Source organism: Ochotona curzoniae, unplaced genomic scaffold (genome assembly GCF_017591425.1).
Source record: "Ochotona curzoniae isolate NIBS_2020 unplaced genomic scaffold, NIBS_Ocur_1.0 scaffold_2476, whole genome shotgun sequence".
In the NCBI taxonomy this organism is placed as follows: domain Eukaryota; kingdom Metazoa; phylum Chordata; class Mammalia; order Lagomorpha; family Ochotonidae; genus Ochotona; species Ochotona curzoniae.
In genome coordinates this window covers 22,991,233-23,017,841 of record NW_024467095.1, presented here as the reverse complement: position 1 = coordinate 23,017,841, position 26,609 = coordinate 22,991,233, and the positions used below count along the sequence as shown (strand labels likewise).

Below are 26,609 nucleotides of genomic sequence, written 5' to 3'. Positions count from 1 at the left end.
AGGTTAGTCTTTACAGTGCAGGTTTTCCACTTTTGCAGAAAAGAGGTAAGTTCTCCATCTCTGTTTTCCACTTCATTGAGCCTCTCAAAGGGCCTAGCATTACCTCGCTCTCACATCATTACCTCCAGTACAAATGAGCTACACGTCAGGTTCACGCTCCTCATCTTCCAAGAAATATTCCATCTCCCCTGTGTGCCACGAGACCTCTAGCCTTTTCAAACTCTGCCGCAACTCCCTGTGCTAATGACAAGATCCGTAATGTTAGAGGGAGTGTGGTACTTAATTGCGGTCAGTGTTTCTAGCCCTTTCTGGATGATTTGAGGATATCAAAAGGAAATTTGCTAGCAAAGAAATGCAGAAAAACAGTAAATAAACCTGAATTGAGAGAGCTATAGAATTAGATCTCTTTTATTAGCACGGCTGCTTTGGTGAGCAGAACTTGACACTTGAAGTGTACAATGTTAACACTGACTTCTCCAGCACTGTAACATGACTCTAAGACGTAAGAAGTCACACCCATCCTCATGTCTCAGTCTTCTAATAACAAAAAGTGAACAATTTCATACAAATGGCTCAGCAATTCAATATGTGAAGTGAAGATCGCTTTATCAGGCATGCGTTGTTGAACTATGTAAGGCTTCGTTTGTTTCTGCTGTTCCTGCTGGATGTAAGATCACAGCCTTAAACTTAGAAGTTTAAGTTTAGACCATAGAGATCTAACCAAACCACTGCATTCAAACATTACCATTATCTCTAGCTCAAAGACGACAAAAACGATACATAAGGCTCACAAATGCATTAAAAGTACAGGGAGTCCTCCCTCGATTCGCACGACTAATTTGCATTTCAACTGAAATTTTGAGCGCAACTCATGGTTTTTAGATATTTTGCTCTGGAATTGGCTTTGTTTGAAAACACACACACATTTTGCGTTTATATGAGTTAACACTCAAAGAATGCAGTGTTATATATTCTTTTGCGTATTGTGGTGAAAATAATTAAGGATAACAAATAAAATTATGAAGTCCTCATTGACATTATGTATGCATTTCTAGTAGTGTGTCTAAACGACGAAGGAAAATGTGACAGTGTTTATCAAATATTTCAAGAGTCACGATATCCTTTTGTCTACTTTGTTAGATTAAGGCAGAAAATAGATGATTTATTTCGCAGATGATGATATTATTTGCAGGATGAGTGCAAATAAGTAAAGATTAAAACAAGGTGCCTGGCCCGGCGCGGTGGCGCAGTGGTTAAGGTCCTCGTCTTGCACGCCCGGGATCCCATATGGGCGCCAGTTCTAGCCCAGGCAGCTCCGCTTCCCATCCAGCTCCCTGCCTGTGGCCCGGGAAAGCAGTCGAGGACGGCCCAAAGCTTTGGGACACTGCACCTGCGTGGGAGACCAGGAAGAGGCTCCTGGCTTCGGATTGGCATAGCATCGGCCGTTGTGTTCACTTGGGGAGTGAATCATCGGACGGAAGATCTTCCTCTCCGTCTCTCCTCTCTGTATATCTTCCTTTCCAATAAAAATAAAATAAATCTTAAAAAAAAAAAAAACCAAGGTGCCATTTACAGAGATGTGGCTAGACTTAAGAGAAATAAAACATGTTGATATATTTAGACGCTAGCAATTTAAGGAAGTTAAATACATCCTCATTTCTAAGCAGAATGTGTAAGCTAAATGTCTAAAAACCAAAATATGAAGAAAAAGAACTGAGATCCTGTCAAACCAAAACTATTCCATAAGCATATCAACATTTATCCCGTCAGTTAATCCGCCAATGCCATTGTCAGCCACTGGCTAAACAGGCGAATAGCCACCGTCCGCCCAGAAGAAGCTTATGGGTGTGGCCCTCCCTGCACATCAGGAATGATGGGAAATGACAATGCATGAATCATATCTAGCAATAATTAAGGTGAGTGCAAAAACGCATGCAAGAAACACTAATGCTATACTTGTCTAAAACTAAGATCATGGAGGTACTATGTACATAGAAAAAGTTACTCAACAACTAAAATTGTACATGAACCATACATTTTCTATTGGAAACTCATGAAATGCTTAGAAATATACTCTAAAAATAATATTTATTGATATCAAAACGTTACTAGTAAATTGCTAATTGAGCTGGCTGCAGTGCATGTACAAATAAGTATGCACAAGAACCATGCACATACCTGTGTTTGTGATAATATTAACTAAGATTAACTTTGGAATGCTTACAGTTAAGCATTCAGTTTAGTTTTCATGCAGTTAGTTAACTGTTTAAGAAAGTGACATTCTTTTCTAAGTCAATGTATTTTTGCCCTTCAAATTCAACTGGAATGATGGTACAGTGTATTTACATGGATGCGAGGCGATGTGATGCAAGCTGCCTCGATGAGGATCCCTCTGACTCCACATACAATGCTGCAGTATGGGTTCCAGAAAAGAACGGTGATAGCGTTGTGTGAGTTTCTATGAGACAAGGCTCTTAAAAGTAGGGGCAAGTTGGAAGTGAGCAATTCAAAAGAATGTTTGTAACAAGCGCTTGGACGGATGACAAAAATAAGCTCAAACACTGGAAATTCACCAACACCATGTGGGCAAGAAACAGTCGTTATTTTTCTCATAAGTCATGAATCATTGTTCTCTTATTTTCATATTTCTCTTCTGCTTCCTTTCACATTTTCATATCAAATAGTTTTCTCTCTGCATCCTCTCCCCGGTTATAAAATTATTATAACATGACTAATACTAGCTGCTATGTTCTTTATTTTATTTTTCATTTTACAGGAAGTTACAGTTAAAACTATTATATGTCTGCTCATTTGTTGTAAACAATTAAACAAATCTTTCCTGAATATGATCTTCAATTAGTTATTTGTAACCTTATATAAGTAGGTCAATTTGAAATTTCCCTACATAAAAAAAAAATACATGGAAACAAAAGTAACATGAAAAATGGAAGGAAAAGAGAAATAACTTTGTTGAAAAACATCTTTAAAAAATTCATTTATAATTTTTCCATAACACCCAATTTCCATGAGCTTTAAAGAACGTGTTGACATAATGTATGTTCTCATTAGCTTTTTTGACACAACACGTTCTCTCCGTTGTGCTATGGCAATGCTGTGTGTATACAGACAGTGGAGTGTAATAAAGTTACAGCTTCTAGATTAGGTTTCTTTGATTTCTGTGCAGACCCCATAGTTCATAACCTTTAACTCATTAATCATGTCTCAGTTTTCACTTCCGCGTCATAAGGAGAAAGTAGTTATTGTTAACTAAATTGATTGACTATTTTGAAGTTTTGGAATAGACGTGGTTACAGGGGTCTTTGAATACTGAACTGAAGCTTAAATCCATAGAACTTAGTCTGGTTGCAAAGCCAAGTTATGAGTGGCCAAGAGAGAGATGGATAATTATTCTAAACATCAGATCTAAGGTTAAAATTGTGGGAAAAAATGAACCTCTTTCTCTATTGAGAATAACATCAGTGTCATGATGATCTTCATTCCGTTCTGCGAAATCACTTCATGTGGTTGCCACTCTGAATCACACAGCCACTCTTGCAGTCATTGAATTAAAGATCCTTTCCTGTCTGGTGAATCTAGCTTGGGAAATATGCTCAAGATAGAAATGGAAAGATAACTTGTCTTTAGGTTCTAAAGTTTAGAAGATGCTTAAAAGGAAGGCTGTGTCAAGTGCAACCCCTAATATCATGATGATAAAAAGCTGCTAACCCCAGAGGCAAAAGGCTTCAAACATTTTGACATTACTTTCTGAAACAGAAGTCATAGATGATAAATACTAAAATATACAGTTTGCATAAAGATTACTCTAATGCTTGAACTCTAATGTAATGAAATTATGAAGAAAATTCATTTATTATAAAAGCTTCCTTTCAATAGTCAGGTAACACAATGTAATGAAGCATCTATTTTTCCATATCCCGAGTCACTGTGATGGTGTGGAATAAGCATGCCTTTCAGCTGGGGTACCACTGGGATGCACTTCCAGCCCCAGAAATGGAGCTACCTACAGTGACATCGTTTTCAGAAATGGAAAATGATGTCAGGTCCTGGGAGGAGAGAAAGTTAGTGAGATTGTCTTTTGGTTCACACTGATGTAGTGTTTCTGGAAAGCTTAGTGTATTTTTATAAAGGTGAGGAAATTATTTTAACTGAATTAGAGCTAATCTGAGTTCTGGAATGTGCCTTGAGAAACGAGCTCTCCTTTGCAAAATGCACAGTGTGAAGCGGCTGCTGAACCTGTCTCTGTAAGTGCAGAAGCGCTTCACAGGAATCAGACCACGAAGACCAGTTTACCAACATTCTTGCAAGAGATGGAAGGGGTAATAATTATCATACCTATACAAATGTTATGCATAGTTATCCTTAACAAGCAAAAATATAATTTTATAGGGTGAATTTCCACAATGCTAACCTTTGACATCAGCACTTAAGTCTCTAAATAGGAAATAGCTGATTATTCAGTCTCTGTACACTGCTACTGACCTGTCCTTACAGACGACTACCATGCAATGAAGGTATGTGGTCCACACATATCGGGTCCTAGAATGCATCATAGCTACTACAAATGGGTTAAGCTCATTTCCATAGTTCCACACCAGTAATCTTGTGCAATCTGTAATAAAGGGCAGCTTCATTGAACACTTAACCAAATATGACCCATTGTGGGAAAGGCAATAGCATTCTTGACCAAGGATGCTATGCCTGACTACTCAGCTAAGTGACATAGCTTGGCTCTTGTTGAATTTGATTCTCATTCTTATACATCAAGAGGAATCTTATAGGTGGGAAAAGGAATTGAAGAAACTGCCTTCACAACCAGGAATGAACCAGAGCGACTGGCTTTGACTGCATCTAGGTGGAAAGCTGTTTTCTCTTGGGTCAGTTTCCTGGTGCTGACATAACAAAGTGTCACAGACCAGGTTCTTTTCGTTTTGCTTCATTTTGTCTTGTTTATTCAACAACAATGACAGAAATGTTTTACCACCATACTTCTCTTCACTTAAGTAGAGGTTTAAGGATAATTACATAAGCACATGACAATAGAACACGCAGTTTATTTCTTCTATTTGTATCTAGCCTGTTAGCAGGTTCCTCTGACCTTTCCGCTAAGTTTGAGCTGAAACATGCATTTTTCTTCTTCGCTGTTAGAATTACACCAGTCCACGTGAGACGGTCTTTGGCCTGAGTACACAGGAGCTCTTTCATTGATTGCTTCCCTTCCCTGGCTCCAACTGGCCTTAATGTTCTACTTTTTCTGCTTGCATATTGACCTCTGCTCAAACTGAGCTGTTGGTGCTGTGTTACACAAAACTCATTCCTGTGTCAACTTGATAGCCATGCAGAAATTTCAACAAGTGAATGATCAAAAACCACACATTTCTGTCGGTCTTGAGGTGATTCATTCCTCTTCTTCTTTGAGTTTTGCCCTGTACATCACCTCCACCAGTCTGGATGAATCCACCTACGGTAGTCCACAGGACACTAAATCAGCATTTACTTTTATTATGGTGTGAGCTCTAGGAATTAGTCTGTGCTCTATATCTAACAGCAAGAACAATGCTTAGGTGATGGAGGAAAATCAGCGAACAATCTTGGATGGAATGGTCGAGTAAAATTTTGTATGAGATATTTGTACCTCTTAAATAATAAGATTTTGCTTCTGCACATTTCCTGAAAATCATGTTTTCAAGTGAAGTGAGACTGTTTTATATATTTAATGAACTTCATTGTACTAGGTCAAGAAGAAGGCTTCCGTGATACCAGGCTTTTCAATGCCCGTATGGTAATATTTGGTGATTAACAGACTACAGAGTAGGTGCTGAGCTATTCAACCTGTTGGGAGGCCTACATTATACAACAACGTGCTAATGAGTGTCCCAGGACCCTGCTTCCAATTTGGCTTCTTCTAATAGATCTGCAAAGGCAGGAAATGACGGCCTCAGTAACTGGTGTTCTGTTTACCATATGAGAAACTAGAGTTATCGATTTCTGGCTCTGGCCTAGCCCAGACACTTAGGAAGAGAACCAAATAGAAAATTCTACCTGTCATTCTCTGTCCCCCTCTCTCTTTGGTATAAAAATGAGTAAATGCACACATTTACAAAAATGAATAAAGCAAACATCAATTTTCTTAGGGACATCCTGTTCCAATTTGTGAAAATCAAATTATTCTATAGTATTGATGAAATTTATTTTTTCATTTTGAACATTAATAATGTAGATCATAGTATCTTTTTTTCCAATCTTCAGGGTAGTTATGGTATACATTTTTCATGAATCGTAGGAAGCAACATTTGCTTTCACAGAGGCATTTAATGTGACATTTCAAATTAGGAAGGCATCCTTTAATTTCCCTGCTGTTTCAAAATAATAATTAGTGTTCTTCACTAGTTTTTGTTGTAGAAAAGGAATAACACATTCTACTTTTGTCTCTGAACTGAATCATTCCGCTGTTTCCTAACTTTATACCATGACTACAATGTAACACGAATCACATTTTTCTCTCATTTTTTTTTTGTTCGGTTTTCTTTCTTTTTTTTTTTTTTCCTCCATTGATTTTGTCTGTTTGCATTATTTCCCAATAGTAACTGTTATTCTGTTCCGTGATTTGGAGAATACTTTAAATGTTAATGTCTTTGAAATCCTTCACCCTAGTATTTTATTGTAGTACATACTCCATTAAATTACTAGATGCATTTATTCCGTTTACTTTATATGTGTGTTTTGCAGCATTAAGCCACGGCCCATAAGTGTCTGCATAACATTTAGATGCTAATAAGAAAAAAAAAATAATGAAATGACCTCTGGCACATTCTCAGAACTCTGTGAAAAACAGTGCTAAAGTTGATAGATTATTTTAATTGGGTATATTTCTGATTGTGTTATTATTCTTGGGAATCCACAGTAATACTTACAAAGAACTTTCTCCTTCACCCAGCTTTAACCCTTTGCTCTTACGTAGTTGGTGTTACAGACACTGTTGAATATGCCCCCATGGTCTGATTTCAGGAGAAAGGTGTCGAAGCTTACCCCTCCTCCCTTTATTTTTGTTGGAAAGCCAAATTACAGACAGAAGGAGAGACAGAGAGAGAATGATATTCCATCTGCTGCTCACCCCCCAGATGGCCTCAACAGCTGAGATGATCCATACCGTTTCCCCATGACTGGGGCCCACCTTCACTGCTTTCCCAGGCCTTCAGCAGGAAGCCAGATGTGAAATGGAGCAGCCGGGACAGAAACTGGCACCCATGTGAAAAGCCAGCATTTGAAGGTGGAGGGTTTGCCTGTTAAGTCCTGGTGCTGGCACCCAAAGCTTAGACTTTTTTTTTTTTTTAGATTTATTTTTATTATTTTTTTATTGGAAAGGCGGATATACAGAGAGGAGATACAGAGAGGAAGATCTTCCGTCCGATGATTCACTCCCCAAGTGAGCGCAACGGGCCGATACTATGCCGATCCGAAGCCAGGAGCCTCCTCCGGGTCTCCCACGCGGGTGCAGGGTCCCAAAGCTTTGGGCTGTCCTCCACTGCTTTCCCAGGCCACAGGCAGGGAGCTGGAAGGGAAGCGGGGCTGCCGGGATTAGAACCGGTGCCCATATGGGATCCCGGGCGTGCAAGGCCAGGACCTTTAACCACTTGCGCCACCGCGCCGGGCCCAAAGCTTAGACTTTTACAAACTGATTCAAGTTCCAATGAGTGGTTGGTTGGTTTTCTTGTATGTTTGTATTATAGCTGTTTATTCAAAGTGAGGCAGGGATTGCAGCCGTAATCTTATTCACGTTTCTTTCTGCTTTTCTGCACAAAATCCAAGGTAAGAATTGAGATGACAGTGTTCAACAGGGACAGAAAAGCAAGAGAACCTGCTCTCTGTAGTTATCTGGACACCTTGATCCTCAACTTTGCTCAGTGAGACTAAAAATCTCTCTCTTGCTCCCCAATGCTCCACCCCATGCTTACGTAATTCTTGAAAAGAAGGACCTCATACAATGTGGATTTTGAAGTTAATAAGGTAGAAAATTTTCTTATCTCTATAATTCTTCCCACCATAGACTGGAATGCATAGCTAGCTTGTTCATTATTATAAAGCAATTGTCTTTTGTCAGGTGCTGAGTTATCGTCAAATGAAATGATGACAGGAGGAATATTCAATGGAGAAACTGAAATTTGAAGAAAAAGAATGATCTGGATTGATTCACGTAGAGCATTTCTAATCAGCATTTAACTCTAAAAGATGAATAATTCTGCAATTTAATTGAATATTTACTAAGGGAGATATTCATTAGAATTGCATTAATGTTTCCACAATGAAAGCAGAAAAATCGATTCAGTTATTTGAACTCAGTTATGTGACACTTCGTTTTATTTTGAAATTCATACCTTTCTAACACAGACTGTTGTGGGGAACCAAGTGGTTCCAAGCAGAAGGAATGGCATGCACAGTGATGTTTATTGAAGGTGGATTGGTGATTGGGGAGTAACTGGACAGAGTCAGAGATCTCAGACTTCATAGAGCAGATTTGGGTTTTTGAAAACTCATACATAAGGTCAGCAAACAGTTTTTTATTTAATTTCCGGTGTACCCATTCTCTTCTTTAAAGAATCACTAGACTATCTGCCGAGATAATTGTCTGAAATTAATCAGTTTCAGATGAAGAGGAAGCTAGGATGGCATTTTCCTTCTTTTTGGCGGAAGATCACTAGTAAAGATGGCATGCCACAAACATTTCCGTTGATGAAACAAGATGATTCGTAGAAAGATAATTGTATCATACACAAAGGAACTGCAAAACATTTGAAGAGAACTCAGGTTAATTTCATTTTTCCACAGGTCTGTTGAATGTGCTTGTAATGGTTAAAGTCCTCTTTGAGAATCCTTTTGCAAACCTAACGTAGCTCATACTGAACCAGAAATTATAACTGATTTTATGTAGCAGTTAAAAAGGGAAAGAAGAAAGAGAGGGAGAGGAAGAAATAAAGAAAGAGAAAGATGAACAAAGAAAGAAAAGAAGAAAGAGAGATATTCTTAATGTTGATGCTAGCTCATTCATCAGATACCCGAAGTAACTGTGGCTCGGCCAAGGTGAAGCCGGGAGCTTGGAATTCACTCCAATACAAGATGAGGCTTCCCAGGCATCGTTGTGACCACTACCCCAAATGTCTTTCTACAAGAGGCAGCTTTAAAATATAATTCAGAAAGAATAAGTCTGAGTCATGTTATTCCCGGCTATACCACAAACAAAGCTGAAGTTTCAAAAACTGAAGAACAGGGCCTGGTATGGTAGTCTTACATGCACTGGAATCCCATATGGACACCGGTTCATATCCCAGCTGCTCCACTTCCCATTTAGATCCCTGCTTGTGGCCTGGGAAAGCAGTCAAGGACGGCCCAAAGCCTTGGGACCTTGCACCTGTGTGGCAGACCCGGAAGAAGCTCCTGGCTTCTGGCTTCCAGTCAGCTCAGCTCTGGTTGTTGTGGCCACTTGAGTAGTAAACCAACAGATGAAAAAAATCTTTCTCTCTGTCTTTCTTCTTCTCTTTAAATCTGCCTTTGACTTTACAGTAAAATAAAATAAACAAATTTTAAAAAACCAAAAAAGGAATGGATAGAAGTAATTACATATTTTAAATTCTATAAATTGATTTAGCCCTCTTCCTCTCACTATTCTAAATTTGAATGTGAAACACAAAAAGGTTTTATGGATGAAGTTCATATGTTTTACTTTCTCCTTGCCAATAATGTTACACAGTCTGAGTTGCTTCTAAACAAGTATCTTTAAGGAATTTAGTCCAAATGACAGTTGCTGCATGTACGCTGTGGACCTCTGTAATAAAGTAAAAGTTCAAAAGTAACTTGGAGTTTATGCTTTTTCCTCAATTAGGCATTTTAATAACTACTATTTACTTATGAATCACTGTGTTGGAACTTCTGAACACTTTCAAAGATCAAGATTCAACTTGGATTTGCTACTCCAGCAGCATTACACAGCATGGACTTGACCTCATTAGAGCATGTATGCTAGAAAGATGCTGTACATTGAGACAAGCAGATGCTGAAGTATTCTTTGTATGCGGATTCAGACTGGCAAATATTCTAACTGTTCCTAAATCACCGAGTCCTTGGCATACTTGTACATCCTCATTGGCAGAGGAAAATTCTATTCCAAGAAAGTAAAGACATTCCAATGTGTTTCTAATGACTGAAATACCCTGGTCATTTTCATCACTTCATGCAATAGTTAGTCACATTCAGACCAAGTTATTTTGACTCCTTTTATAATTTAAGTTCCAAATGTAAGAAGACTTACCATGTGGCATTATTAAATATCTCCAGAATTAGGTATGCAATTAATATTGTTATGCTAATAACACTTTTTAGTTGTTAATCATTGGGAAAGTAAGAAGATACTAGAAAAGCAACTCAGTCGACATTTGCTTGAATCGGAGTTCTCATCCAGCTGATAGCGACTTGTTTTGATCCTGTATTCAACCATTGAATACCCAATCTGACAGCAAAAGCACTGTTTGTATCATAAGCATGATATTGGTATCCAGTGTAATGCCAACCACAGTAATAATGGATATCACAAATATTGGAGATACAAAAAGATTTATATATTGTTCATAAATCATCCTTGTTTTAAGGAATCATGTTAACAGAAATGTCAATGTGTTTACAGAAAACACAAAGAATGTGAGTGGTAGGAAAGTAGAAATTTCTAGTCTCTTGCAATTTCTATTGCTCCACCTCCAAAATAATGCACTGTGCCTGTATGTTCCCATCATAGTTTTATTTTCTCCTTATTTACCTTTAATTCCCTTAGCTTTCAATATTATTTGATCTTCTATCCAACTAAAGATGAGTATTTTCAGTTGACATTATCGTCAATTATTTACCAACATCGATTTCATGCAGCATTTAATAATGAATTCCACGAGGCTGGCGTTGTGAGGCTGCAGTTAAACCACCAATGCAGGCATCCATTGTGGGTTTGAGCGCTAGCTGTTCCACTTGAATCTCCCTGCCTGATAACTTACCTGGGAAGAAAGTAGGAATTGGCGCAAGCCCTTGTGCCTCCACACTTGTGTTGGAGCTACAGCCCCAGGTTACTTTACTGGCTTTGGGCTGGCTCAGCCTCAGCCTTTGGGCCATTTTAGGATGCAGCAGTAGACAGCAATTCATTCTCTCTCTCTCTCCCTTCTCTCTCTTTTCTCAATGTGTGTGTTTGTAATTTTGCCTTCTGAATCAATAAACTAATGTTATAAAATAATGAATTGACTAACTTGATCAGGGTATTTCTTTTTTCTTTTTTCTAATACGTTTCTAGTGGAAAGATTCTGAGTTCATGGCTGGCTTATTAGTTTTACTGGATTTGTATTTTTACTAAACAGCGTAGACTGCAAGGTTCCTACCTCCTCAATAATAGTCAGCTGTAACTCAAGGGAAGCCTGTCAGAGATTTGATCCCCCAAATCTCATGTTAATGACAACGGGATGGTGGAAACTTAATCCAGTTCTGTTCAGAGGTGACGTCTTGTGGCAGTCATTGGTTTGGAAGAGACTGTAAGGCCTGTAACTGGTTAATGGTAGCGTTGTAAGGAGATACACAGTCAGACATGCACTCACTCTGTCATGCTATGTGACAATCTGCTCTGCTTCAAAATTGTATGCGTGGGAATATCATCTTCAGATGCCAGACCACTTCTGCCATTGGTTCTTGTACTCTGCCAACTGTAAGATGACCTAAACACACTTCCTTCGTTAGGTAGCTTTCCTTATGTATTTGGAGGTAGTCATGAAAAGAGGATAATGATAGGATGGGTAGAAAGTATATAGCATCATAGTCTAAGGAATCTTTGACCGCAAAATTATTAAAGTTCTATCTCTTTATTGTGTGATTTCAAGTGTGTGTGTGTGTGTTGAATGAACACAAAATTGAAATAAAAATTAGGTAAATTGCAAATCAAATACGATGACACAACTTTCAAACATGCAGAAAACGCAGCCCGGTACATTGAAAATAGATGAGGGTTGGTGTTTCACGCCACCACGAAAGGAACACTGGGACATGGATGATGCTGGTGATATAGGTTGTTACATACATGCTATTGAGATAAGTTTTGCTTGTTTGGTTGTTTAGTTTATTAACAGTGAAAGAGTAAAAACAAGCTAGAATGCTTTTGGAGAAAATTACATCATCAGGTATGTCACTATCTTTTACAAAATACTTAAACAGATGTATTTTTTTTAACTCTTTTTCATTCAAACCCTAGTGATGATAATTGCTCCAATTACTAAGGGAATGACTCCCACTGAGGCACTGAAGTAGAGATCCTTAGCGTTACTGTTGCCTTCTTTCCTCCTTCTATTAAGATACTTTAGCACTACTTTAGTGGAGGTTAATCGAATGGTTAATCGGAAACGCATACACGATTGACTGGTCTTAGCAGTGCTGCTTCCTGACTGATTTTTCCTGGGATTGACTTCTGTCAGAGCTCAGCTAAGGCTGATGACACAACCTACGGCAGTGCAAACAGAGAAGGGGAGTGTTGTGATCCACTAGAAGGCATTTGCTAGTTTACAGCAGGGATGTTTAATCAGATGAGGATGCACTCTTTCCCTGTTGTTCATCTGCACGATTCTTCATTTTCCAGATTTCATCCAATCTGTACTTCTTACTAAAACAGTGTATCCTTTTAAATCAGTAAAAAAAAAAAAAAAAAAAGCTCAGATAAAGAAGGCTGAATCAGGCCTGTGAACACCGTGTTAATTAAGCAGTGAACACACAGTCCTGCTTACAGTAGACCTTTCTGAGATCTAACCACCACGTTAAAAACTCAGTCTATTTCAAGGAGTAAGCAAATCTCTATAAAATATTTATTCATCCTGGAAGGCAAATGCTTATTCATTGCATAACATTGAAACACATGGTTACTCCTACTTTGTCCTCCCTAAACATTAGATATTTAGTTGACCAATAATTTTTGGTTGTGTCAGTGCAGCGAGTGAAGGGGTTGGCTGTGGAGAGAGATAAGAATCCAAGTATTCATGCGGACTGGCTGTCAGGGAGGAAACCATATGAAGGGTGGGGTGTGGACGATATGAGCTGGGGGGACAGAGATGTGTGATTTATTACCGAATTTTCTAAATGTGAAAATGAAACCTAGGTCTATCTGCATTGTTAATTTTCAGTACTTGCAATGTCTCAGAAACCTCCAAGTAGTCATCCATATGTCTGCTTATTTATATCAGGCTTGTGTTTATGTCTGTTTGTGTGCGTATTTGCCTGAATGTAGTTTTTCTGGCAGCGGCGCGCGTTTGATGTATGGGTGCCTATGTATGGGGATGAATTAATTAAACATTGAAAACATCTGCAGTCCTCCCTTGCTGTTCCAGTCTTTCGGGATGGCTTAGCTCCAGTCACTTGGTGTTAGGACCTGTCGGACGCCTGCTCGTGGTTCCCGAGGGGTTGGAGCTCCGGGAGCCTGTACCATCTCTATCCGAAGGGGAGGAAAGAAGCGAAAGAACAGGCACCCGAGACAGGGGGCTCTGCTTCCTGCAGCTGGGTCGGGGGCGGCCAGGGTTCAAACAGGGTTCTAAGACTGTACTGCAAACCCCCAACTTCAGCACCGCGGACAGCACCATCTCCCACCAGGGAAGAGGCGCGCGCTTCCTTCCTCGGCCCCCGCTCCAGCTGATGGATCCGGGCTCGTCGCTTCCTTCTTTATTTTGCTTCCAAGCCAGGCAGGGACAGGGCAGACAGGTTCAGACAGCCAGAGGGGTACGGTAAGGAGAAGAAGGAGGTGGTAGAGGAGGAGCCGGGGAAGAGACCCAGAAGCAGGGGGAGACCACAGGGCTTCGCTCTGCCTTGCTTGCACCAGTTTGCAGGAGCTGCTGGCGGCGGCAGCGGCGGCTCCTGCTCCTCCCAGGCGGCCGAGGCTCCTGCTGCTCGCGCTCCACAGGAGAGCTGCCTTCCCGCACCATACCGCGCTTGAGGCCGTGCGTGCGCCGTGCGCTCCGCGTATACACAAGCTCTCCAAGAGAGCTGACAGCCGATTGGAAACCCCTCGGAGTCACGCTGCCCAGTGGCGAAGGGAGCGCTCGCCCGCAGTGGCAACAGCAGCACCACGGTCCCTGCCTCTCTCCCTTTCTCTTCCGCAGCTTCTGCTCTTCTGATCCTCCACCCTCCCCCTCCAGGTCCTTTTTTTTTTTCCGGAGGAGAGGGCGGGGTCGGTGTCTGTCCCCTCCTCTCTCTCTCTCTCCCCCTCCCTCCCTTTCCTTCTCGGTTTGAATTTCTTCCTCTCGGCATTTCACTGGCTCGCGGAGCAGGAGGCGAAACACACGCACGGAGGGAATTGGAATAAGGAGAGTCCCCCTCTGCTCCAAGCCCTGAAGAGCAGCAGCCAGGAGGGGGTGCAGGGAGAGAAGGAAGCGGGAGGAGCTTGGCTTTGCCTGGTCTTGGAGGACAGCCTCTCTCTCCCCTGGAGAGCCCTCTCGGAGAGCCAGACTGCATCTCCGCAGCGAGCCCTGGGAGTACCGCTGCCCAGGAGGCGAAGGATGGTGGTGGCGGCGCCGGGAGGCTGCGGGGCAGCGCTCTTGCTCTGGATGGTCAGCAGCAGCATCTGCAGAGCCTGGACGGCACCCTCGGCGTCCCGTAAGTAGCTCTCTCCAGCTCGCTCCGCACCGGAGCGGTTTCCGTGCCGCATTGATGTTGGGCAGCGGGGTATTCACTCGGAGGTGCACTGGCAGTTTTCGCCCCGTGTTCTGTGTGTGTGTCTGTGCTGTGACGCTCCTGCTGCCACTGCCGCAGAAAAACTCCAAACCCAGAGCGCTCCGGGTGTAGGAGACTGGGTTTTGTAGCTGATGATGTTTCTGGAAAGTTGTTCCTGGTCTTGGAGATTGAATGGCAACTGCTTGGTCAGAGTGATTCGTGCAGACAGAGGCTTCTTCGGAAGTTACTTGGGCAGAGTTCAGGGCGTTTGCTTAGCGTAGTCAGTGAATGAAAAGTGTATATCATGGTTTACTAAGTTTCTGGATTTTGCGTGTGCCTTTGATCTTACATGAGCACAGGTTTGGGGATGAAAGCGGGCCATATTTTTTAACAGTTTGAGAAAGTATAGATTCTCTTTAACCTCCTCCGTTCCCTTGAAAAGTTGAGGCTCCCTTAGTACTTGCTTGGAAAACGGAAGACAATGACTCCATTTTTATAACTTAAATTATGTTAGTCTTCGGTAGTTTGATCTAATGACTATGAACTATGCAAGCTCGGACTTGGGAAAGTCAGTGCAATTGGTGGTAATAAACAGATATCTTAGCAGTTTTCAGGAAAATGACGCTGTCCAACGTATATAATACTGATATAATTAGCTATTTTTTTTTTCAAGACTGCTGGGTTCTTGACGAGGTTTAGAGGAATTGGAAGATAGCAGCCCATTTTTCTGCATTGCTCTTGAAATGGTTACTGTACATGTTGTTCCCTTTGGCACAGAAGGAGTTAAGGAAAGGCTGCCCATTGGAATCTAAGCAGTGCACACAGCACATACTTGTTTCAGGGGCTGAGCAAGTTGGTAAAGAATTGCCATGCAAGTCTTAAGAGCTTAAAACACATGTTTTTCTACTTAGGGACCAAAGTTCTGTGCTTTCCAGAATTCATCCTACATGAAGCTTTTGGGTTGCATACTTGTATCTATTGTCTGTATGTTTATGATAATGTAGTTTTCTCAATATTTAAATATTAACAAGGGTAGCAATGAAAAGGAACTTTGCATGTTGTGGCCAGGGATCTAGTCCATAGGGTGTCATGTGGTGAGCCTGCAGTAGGGCTTGATATTTTTTCCTAGCTCTGATTTTCTTGCAATGAAGGGGGTATACTATATGTTCAACGGACTTGAACAAACGTCCTTTATACTTTGGGTTAAACATGAAAAAGTTACATTTTGTCAATTAGTATCATTGTTGTAAATTGTAGTGCTTGAGTTTAAAATCTACGTGGATATGTAACTTTATCCTTGGGTAACCATGATGTTGAAATTTCTGTTGTCATTTCAAAGTTAGTTTATTTTATATTTACTATCACTTTCCAGCAAAAATAAACTCATTAAATCAACTTTATTCATTCCTTGCAGGCCTTAATACCAGTTTTTTTTTCCCCTTTATGCATCAATTGTAGAGTCAATATGAAACCTTTATCACATGTTAAGAATGCCACAAGTAAAGTTGTTAATATATACTTTAGGAATAAAAAGTTATTTTATAAATACATTTGTATTCACTACGTTGTTAGAAATTTGCGATAAAGACTATAAAAGTCTTTAAAATACTTGAAAGATACTTAGTAGGTAGATATGACTCTTAGAATGGGGTTACTCATTTCTTGGTCTTCCTTGATTAAACACGTGCCATGCTATAATTAACACTGCATTTTATTTTACTCAAATTTAAAATGTAACCCCATATCCAAATTTGCTACGTATTCTGGAAGTGAATGAAACAATGAAAATGAATGCATTGACTAAAATCTCTTTGCATGTTAATACTTTAAATGTTTTATAATTCGTGGAAATTTTAACTTGTACCATGTATAACAGAAGAGTAAGATACCGATATTTTTAATGCTAAAACCATTCCATGAAAAAAGAAATAGTTACCACGTGAAGCTAGGATAGTGAGCAACTCAACCAGGAGAGGTCATCACGAGACAAAAAGTAACACGGAAATCCAAAAGTAACATTTTTCCGTGATACACCTTCAAAAAATGTGATGACTGTGCTAAAACTGTTTCCGAAAACCTATTCGGCACCTTAGACATTTTCAGACAGTATCACTGCTCTTTATTATCAATTTGTAAGAAATCTATCTCAACTATATATATCCATAGATATCTGTCCTCACCATTTTCATTTTGATTCTCAAACTTACATAAAATCTATTACTAATGCAGCTTGAACAGGAGGCTACCATGAAGTCTAAGAAAGTTCATAGCTAAGATTAGATAACGGCATATTTTTTGGGTGTAGTGAAGAGGAAGTGCCACTCAGGTGACGGGCTTGCCTAGCTGCTCTCTTGTAAATGGACCCACACAGGACACACGGAGTTTAAGGAGAATCTTTGCTTCTTTATTGGTTGCATTTCTTGGACCATATAAAAAAGACCCGCACACAGCAATACTAAACAATGAAGAACCGGAACTAACGTTTCCTAAATGAAAATTCTTATGAACTTTTACAGACGTTAAACTTTTTGATAAAGGATAACTTGTGATTATTTTGTATAATTATTGGCCTATAATTTTACTATCATATTATAGAAATATGGTCTCAGTTGATCCAAAATGCTTTCAAAAACATGACCACATATATATTATACATACCTGTGTGTGTAATACATGTATATATATATATATATATATATATATTTGGTAAAATCCATAAAATGCAAGATTCTGAATATATAGATAATTGGCGTTACTTAACGTGGGATATATATCTATGTGATATACACGCACACTCATATTTTCCAACATGTTATGAAAACATGTTAACTTGTTTCCTAGTCCATACGTGTCACTTCCCATGCAAATCTGTCAGCAAACTCATATGCGAATATTTTTCCTCTCCTCAGTTGATATACTTCACGCCAGTGTATATCTTCAAAATGAAATAACTGTACTTGCAATGCTGTTAGTCAATAATGAGTTTACATAATGATGAATTTATTCACAGTTAGAATCGATTTTTAGAAATGTCTTAGGCCAGAAAAATTCATTGATTATTCCAGATGAATTTCAAGAAAGTTGTCATTAATAATGAGTAATGTGGGATTTATTGCTTTATAGGCAGCGATAGGAGCTAGGGACATTTCTACAAGGCTTACTCCTTATGATTAATGTTTAAAAAAAAGAAAGAATCCACAAATTGCCTATAGTGTTTTATTAACATTGTGTAGGTATATAACGTGTTATTTAGGTGGCTTTATCTAAGTGATTTGTGTTATATTATACTGCAAAAATGGAAATATTGTACATAGAAAGAACTTCCAAATTCAATGACTACTGTGAGACGTTAAGTAACTTTTTCACATGAGGGAGCTTTAGCAGTAAAGTCCATTTCCATAAGGGAATTCAGCTTCTTGTTCAACGCCCTGTGTTATGATGGAATAGACAAGCGACTAGAATGTGGCGTGCCTTCTCTTGTCTTGGACCTGGCTTTTCTGCTCTTTCACTGTCTTGAGGAGATATTGCCTGGATTTTGCGAATGATATGTAAAGAACGAATGGATTCTGTGCAGAGACTCTTGATTCGGACACAGTTTGTGATGGTTCTTTGGAAAGGAAGCTTACGAGAGAACTCAGCTTGTGCATATTGTGTGTGCAAAACAGATGTGAATGAGACGAAAACATGTAAACACTTGTGAGATTTCTGCCGTGTAATATTGACTGGAGAAGTGCTATATTGTTACCATTCTTGAATTTAAAATTAGCAAACCATATCCATCCTAATTTAAACCTCAGAACTACATTGCTGCATGAGTTGAATTCTATACTTACACCTGTAATCTTAATTGAAAATAATTTTATCTGTGCTTCAAATGATGCATACTTTAAGTAGCCAGCAACGACTTAAGGTGTATTTCTCTTAACAATTTTGTATTGGATCGTTGGAAGAATTTGTACATTCATTTTATAAATATCATGATAAAATGATCTTAAAATTGTCTTCAATTTCTCTGATAAAAAATTTAAAAAGAAGACTTCTTTTAGAGTCTTCATTTCAATGGTTAGACTTTCCCATCTCCTGAGATCTGTGAGAACTCTTTACTTCAATTCTGACCAAACAAAGGTGCTTCTAGGACCGGGCCAGTCTACCTTCACACAATCCTGACTGCTCTTCCTGTGTGCAGGAAACTCCTTGCGGCATTCCGAGTCTGTCCGATAGGTTACTGATCCCTTTTCGCCTTTGGTAACTTACCAGACAGAGTTTGGAATGAAGTGCTAGACACACAGATGGCCTACGAGAGCTATATATTCTGTTCCAGTATAAAGAGTATACTTTATCAGAATGCTAATATGAAGGACTTTATCGTGGACAATCCGACCGATGGTTAGAAGGGTTCTTTAATCCTAGAATCAATACGTATGATTCTCATTGTTGTCACACATTGAAACCTTCTTTTTCTGAGTTAGAAATAGTTATATTCATCATTATATTTGCTTTACGTATGTGTATGATATTTATATTTGCTATCCATCTGTGAGCTTCTTTGTAATCTATTACACAAGAAAGAATTGGGCCCAGCGCAATAGCCTAGCGATTAAAGTGCTTGCCTAGCGATTAAAGTGCCAAGATCCCATATCGGTGCCCGTACGTGTCCCTGTGGCCTCACTTTCCACTCAGCTCCCTGCTTGTGGCCTGGGAGGACAGTCGAAGAAGATCCAAAGCCTTGGGAGCCTGCACCTGCGTGGGAGATCTGAAAGAAGCTCCTGGCTTCGGATCGGCATAGCATCGGCCATTGCAGCCACTTGGGGAGTGAATCATCGGATGGAAGATCTTCCTCTCTGTCTCTCCTCCTCTCTCTATATTTGACTTTCCAATATAAATAAACAAACAAACAAACAAATAAATAAATAAATATTTTTTAAAGAAAGGATTATTGTATTTTGTACTTACTAACTCGCAACGATGTTTTTTTTGATGTTTTTTGTTTGTTGTTTGTTTTGATGGTTCTATTTTATTTTTTGTTTTGTTTTGTTTTTTTAATGTTGTTCTACCAATAACAAATTGTTTAGTATGAAACTTGAGCGAATCTCTGTCTCTCTTAAATACCAGTAATACTTAAGGCTTACCTGTTTTGAATTGAGATGGACAATTATTCTAAGCACGACCTCAAGGCCCTCTCATTTACTTGCTCATTACCATGGTGTTAGTGATGTTTGTTTCAGAGGAATGTTCAGGATATGAATTTTTGACATCTATGGTCCAATCATTAATATAGAAATTGAATCCTGAGTAGAATAATGACTATATGCTAGTTCAGCATATTTAAGTAAGAAATCGGTAAACTGCTTATGATTTATGATAGAGAATCACATGCGGGTTATTTATCCTAAAATAAAGAAAGCATCTTACTTGAAATAGAAGTTAATTGTTACCTTCATTGTACATCTCAAGTTTATCTTTTCAAATTCTTGGTTACATCATTGTTGAAGTAGGCGATTCATAAGAACAGCTTTAATTAATCGACATTTTTTTAACAGTCTAGATTTAAAACCTCTCCTGATGGTTGGAAATCTGGAAAAAAAAGATGTCATCATTGCCTGTGCGTTAGCTTGGTGAGGATAAAATGCTTTTGGTATAATGTGATGCAAACGTGTTGCAGCACCAAAGAAGACCCCCTGAGAGGGTTTCCTATGCACTCTTCATCTTCCTGGTAATTCTGGTTGATTTGAAAAACTCTTCCAATATTAAGTGATATGTTTTCTCATGTTTTCATGTTTCTTGTTTAGAAAATCCTGAGTGTACCGAGTGCATAGGCTAGAGCCTGAATCCTCTTGCCTTTGCTAATATATTCATTCTCTTCATTTGCCCTAGGATGATGGCTTAGGCTTGTGGATCACAGAAGTTAGCAGGCAATAGAGCTGTGCGCTTCATACACACTGCCAATTTCACTAAAGCTATGCTGTGTGCTACGTCTAACTTGGAATCTGACTGGCTCCTTTTGTGCTGATTTAAAACATTTAACTTTATTTGATTTAGTTTGAATGTTTACACACAGTTGAGAAGGATGTATTCCCACATGGGCCACTCATCCTGGTGGGGAGAATCAATGTATGGAGGAAGGCGAGTGGAACACGTAGTTCCTGATTTTTTTTTTTCATTTCTTTTTCTCCTGTTTCTGCCATGGCAGGGGTGGGTGGACTAGGGAGAGTGGACTGCTCCATGCTGCCAAACTATATCAGAACATGGGGATTGGGAACGGCCAGTCAATGTCATCTTAGAGACCCCAATGTGGGTAAGAATTTTCTGAGGGTGTTGATGGGTTTTAACAGTTCTGAATCATGGTTGGTTTCGTTGCTCCACAGGCTAGAAAATCATGCCAAAGTTCATGGGTTGACAGATTCTACCTTAGTGCATCCACAGACCCAGGCACTTGCTACAAAGCTTGGCCAGGAGAGTTGTCCAACCTGTTCTGGTTTCCATCTTGTGACTAGGTCCTCCACTTCTTTTTTCTGGCCTTGATGAACTGGCTGTCATGCGTGTTGTATGCATCTGGGCATGTTCACTGCACAGGCATCCACAACTGGAGATGCCCAGCATGGATACAGGCACCCCAAGGTTGGACAGCATATCCTTTGATTTTCTCTGTGGCCAGAGTTTGAGTTCAATGGAGTAGTTGAGGAGTACCTGAAGAAATTTCACATGGGGTGACCCTAGACCTGACTATTCAGTTGGTTACCCACATCAACTTATATCCAATCAGTGAATGCAATTGTCTGGTTAGTTCCTCCTCAAGAACCATCTTTCACACAAACTGATGGGAGCTGCTGCCTAGCCCAATCCAGCCCAACTTAAAAGCCCAGCCCTTATGCATATCAGCTGAAACTACAGCCTACTTGGTGTGACCCCCCTCAGTCCCCAGCAGGCTCATGCCAGACCCGATTCCTGCATATGCAGCAGTCTAGTTGAGCCCAGCCTTGCACCCATCTGACGTTGAACACACTGATGGGAGCTGTAGCTTAGCTCAGCCTGACCCACGCCCATACCCAGCACTCACATATATCATCACCTCTGTCACTTTGTCCAGCCCTGCCTGCCCCGAGCACTGGCTCAGCTCTCTTTCTCACCGGCCAGAGCTGTGGCCCAGTAGAGGAATGCCCGCTGTTCCCCCACTAGGCCCGTTCCCAGCTCCAGGTCTTATGCTAGCCAGTGGATACTGCAACCTAGGCTGACATCACTTGTGCTCAGTTCAGGCACTTGCCAGGGGATGCTGCAGCAAAGCCAGGCTAGGCCACACTTATTCTGGCACTTGCAGAATAAGTGATTTAGCCTAGCATTTTGGCAGATGCAGTGGGCTAGCTTATCCCAGCCCTTCTGCCAATCCAGCTCACATGCAGGCACCTGTCAGTGGGTGCTTCAGACTGACACAGCCCAGCATACCCCCAGATCCAGTCTATAAGTCCCCCAACCCCTTTCCTCAGGCAGTTAGCTACCCCCACCACCTGCCCACCACATATACCACTGCTGGTGCAGGGAACAGCTTCCTTAGAACCCACCAGCCATCTACCATATATCTTTAAAAAAAAGTAGGGCACACTAGTTAATGTTAGTTAACACAAATTTGGCTTTAACTAGGCTCAGAATGCCTGCCAGCTACTGGTTGCTTTTCTCCCAACAGAATAACTATTGCCTTGGTACAAGGTGATTGAGGATGTTGTCCATAGCCGGGGGAATCTAGTTTTAGGTCTAATTAAATTCAGCAAGCATTTAATCACCTCCCTGCATTATTGGTAATGATACAACAGTAGGTTAAAAAAGAAAAGTGTACCCTGTTTATTCCTCATTTTCTTAATATTTTGATATACCCTATGTCATTCAATTACAATATTATTGAAAGCAATGTCTGTAATAAGTATATACACTAACTTAATGAAACAGCTTATTAGGTTGTGAAATAATGCAAGCTTCTAATTATATATTTTAAATTATATAAATTTAAGTTATTATTTTGAATTTAAAAGATGGAGGGTAAATTGTATCATTCTATTAACTTATTTCATAAGAAAGTCACCTCATTTTTTTAAAGATTTATTTTTATTATTTTTTTTCTCATTGGAAAGGTGGATATACAGAGAGGAGAGACAGAGAGGAAGATCTTCCGTCCGATGATTCACTCCCCAAGTGAGCACGACGGCCGATTTTATGCCGGTCAGAAGCCAGGAGCCTCTTCCGGGTCTCCCACGCAGGTGCAGGGTCCCAAAGCTTTGGGCCGTCCTCGACTGCTTTCCCGGGCCACAAGCAGGGAGCTGGATGGAAAGTGGGGCTGCCGGGATAGAACTGGCGCCCATATGGGATCCCGGGCGTGCAAGGTGAGAACCTTAGCCATTGTACCACCGCTCCGGGCCCACCTCATTTTTTTTTTAAATTTATTCTTATTGGAAAGGCAAATGTATGGAGAGGAGGAAGGACAGAGAGGAAGGTCTTCCATCAAGCAGCCACAATGGCAGGAGCTGAGCCAATCCGAAGCCAGGAGCCCGGAGGCTCCTCTGAGTATCCCATACAGGTGCAGGGTCGTAAGGCTTTGGGCAATGCTTAAATGCTTTCTCAAGCCACAAGCATCAAGCAGGATGGGAAGCAGGGCTGCTGGCATAAGAACCAGCACCCGTATGGGATCCCGATGCTTTTAAGGAAAGGACTTTAGCTGCTATACTACGTCACCATGTTCGAAAGTCACCTCTTAATAAGAAGAAAATTATTAAATTACATTAAAATAGATGTCTATCTCTACATATGATAATGTTCAAAAATTTCATAGATTAAACATAAGACTTCATTTTGGCATAAAAGACTTCTTATTCAAAATGTTTTATGTTAATTGGAAAATATATATTATGATAAGTAAGCCTTTGCATAGCTCCAGAAAAGTTGGTATCAAGATAAACTCATATTTTTGAAACTATCCTCTTCAAAGTTTGTATTTTAGTAACTCTTTCAGATAGTGGATAACTTTATTGAACATAAGAAGTAACAAAACATTTCAATTATAGCATCGTTTAGGGGTATTGTTTGTTGAATTTTTTTTACAAATTAGAGAATGGTCTGTTTGGGATTAAATTATTTGATTGTTAATAAATTCCAACTCAGAATTTACAGATTCCCATCATGTATTTGAAAGATGTTTTCATTCAAGTGAATGTAAGATATACCGAAATTCAAAATTGAAAATCAATTTGTAGATGATTAAATGTACCAGGTTAATATTGCAATATCTAAAAATAAAGCGATTATTTTTGCAATCTTAAGGCAAAAGGCAATGTAAATACCTAATTATGATAATTCATATCCTTGATACAGTGCTATCTATGTTGGCATAAAATGGCTGTTTTTGGTTTCTCACTATGAATCATTGTCAAAAGCAACATCAACTGAAGAAAAGCAGCCAATCCTTTGATAAACACATAAACAAGGCATCGCTTTTTCTTCTCCCTACCTACTTAGAGCATCACTCCAGGTAGAGATGACCCCACGTCGCATCATTTTTGTTCATGAGCTGACTGTGACCACTGAATGTTGCTCAACACAGCATGCCACACACGAGACATCTTCCCACCAGACTTGGTCTGCAAGTGGAGACTTGTTTATTCTACGCATACTGTATGAAGTACCATCTAATAGTTGTCACTCAGCTTTTTCTTTGTTAGCAACAAAATGCACTCATTTTCACTTAAATCGCTTCTTCATTGACCCCAAATACTCTCATGAAGACAACATGTAGATAAAACCTACGTGTAAATTACAGGAAACTTAATGGCAACAATGAAACTTCAAAAATAAATTTCATCGTGTCTCATGCACTTTTTTTTCCGTGTGTAGATTTTATTCAAATATTTAACATAGCATTTACATATCCTATGTCTTGGATAAGCAGATTCCATCACAGTCCATTGCATTTTTGCCAGTGATTTATAGTATGGCTTTTAGGAGAGCCATTTTGTTGTCAGCAAAAATTGCGTTGCATCAAGGGTAGGAGTTGCAGAATTGGATACTTCCGTTGCTTCTTGAGTTAAGACTCCCAAAATAAGCAGCCTTATTTATTTATTCTATATACTGGTGGTTGACAAAAAGATGCTTGACCAAAGAGGAGCTAAAGATGATTTTCTTTAGTAAAATATCGGTGACTGAATTTTACAAGTGCACGGTAACCTTCACTTTCAGAATTAGCCAATCAATATACCTTCTCAGGAACAATGGGTCCTATCCACTCTTTAAAATCTTTTTTTTTCCCCCCACAGTGTTGTTTATACAGTATTTCTTGGATCTTGACTTCGAGCCAGGCAGTATTCTTTATATGAACTAAGCAATTGGTTCTTAGAACAGAGCGTCTGTGTTCCAATAGCAAAACCAAGGGACAGCGTGGAATCCCTTACCATGCAATCAGCAATATGGCCAAATTCTGCTTCCTAGCTGACAGTGAAGTTGTATCTTCCTTTTGAAATTCTTTACTACTGAATTACAGTTTGCATCTGTCTTTTAAGATTGAATATACTGCTTAGATGGAATTAAAGGGAAAGAGCTGAGGGTCTTGATGCTTCTTTTTGTTTTGTTATTCACCAAGCATGTTATTAATATACTTTGGGGACTGAAAACATCACTGGTAAACAAGAAGAAATATGCTTAATGTAAATGTGAGGATAAAGATCTTTCAATGTAAGATCGTTAAATAATATAGAGAATCACCTGAGTGTTTTTTCCCTTAACCATCTGGAACTTTAAAAAAATGTAATTTCATTTTCTATTCCATTTGTATTTCTATCTGCATGCCTTCTGTCATCATTCACGTGTGTATGGAATACCGATAACTGCTGTGCTAAAATCAGTTCGCAGGGAGTTTTTCAGTCTGTATCGAAAACTGTAAATATTATTCCATTACTGAAGTTAAATGTTTATAATTGTTTAATCTATAGCTTGGTTTTTGAGGATCCATTTCACAAAACATCTAATGCATATAGCTTTTCTCGAGAGCCCTGTTGAAAGGAAACTTTCTTCTTTTGATGAATGGAAGTGGGGTAATGTTGATTTCTAAAGTAGCTGTCATTTTAAAACTAGCGCTCCATTCCTCATACCATCATTGCAGCTAAGGTAATCAGCACGTCCCTCCAGGTACTAATTTGGGAGACCCTGAGCATGCCCTTGCTTCTAATCTTGTCACTTATCATCCATATCTATGTCAATACTTTTCTAGCCAGGATCTTCATACGAAGTTCCACTTGTCTGATTGCTTCCTCTCTTTGTTAAAGTATACCCTATTCTCGTACTATCCTGAAGCCCTTGCAGTTTTCTGAATGTGGCATGTTGTTGGCAGCCCTTTATTTTTAAACTTCTAGATTCCTATCCCCTCTTCTAGAATGCCATTTCCTGTGCCAATGAGTTAAGGGTAGTTCATTTGTAGTCCAAACTTCAAAACTTTGGTTCAGATGGGAGCATCAGGACTTTTATAAGGCAGTTTGATTTGATTACTATTGAACTATTAAGAGAGCAAGGATCAATTTCCTTGGCATTTGTATTTACAAGTAAATGTGATGGTGACAAATATGGTAAATCACTTCCAATTATCTATTAATAACATCCCACATCGTTGAAAATAGAAAGACGGGCACCTAGGTTCCACGCTGCCGTGGCTGCCTTAATACCTAGGTGTCAGGTGGCATTGAGGGGCGTGGAGACTTGGGTTGCCACAGCGCGGAACTGGCCTGGGAAATGCATTTAGATACTATGCTAAATTAAATATAAATGGATTAATTGTAATGGTATTAAGTTTTAAATTAGTTTTTGATAGATAAACACATCGTAATAATATAATAATGTAAGTGTATTAAATGTTAGTT

At 39.6% G+C, this 26,609-nt stretch overlaps 1 protein-coding gene across 1 annotated transcript in view; it reads left to right on the top strand.

The window, feature by feature from the left end:
- The first annotated feature begins 14,474 nt into the window (after positions 1-14,474).
- The window catches only part of CNTNAP2 (contactin associated protein 2), a 1,623,532-nt gene continuing 1,611,397 nt past the window's right edge, over positions 14,475-26,609 (top strand). Inside the window, exon 1 of the mRNA XM_041002153.1 lies at positions 14,475-14,667. Within this exon, the coding sequence (XP_040858087.1) occupies positions 14,571-14,667 (97 nt within the window). The 5' untranslated portion in view covers positions 14,475-14,570. The remainder of the gene's footprint in view (positions 14,668-26,609) is intronic.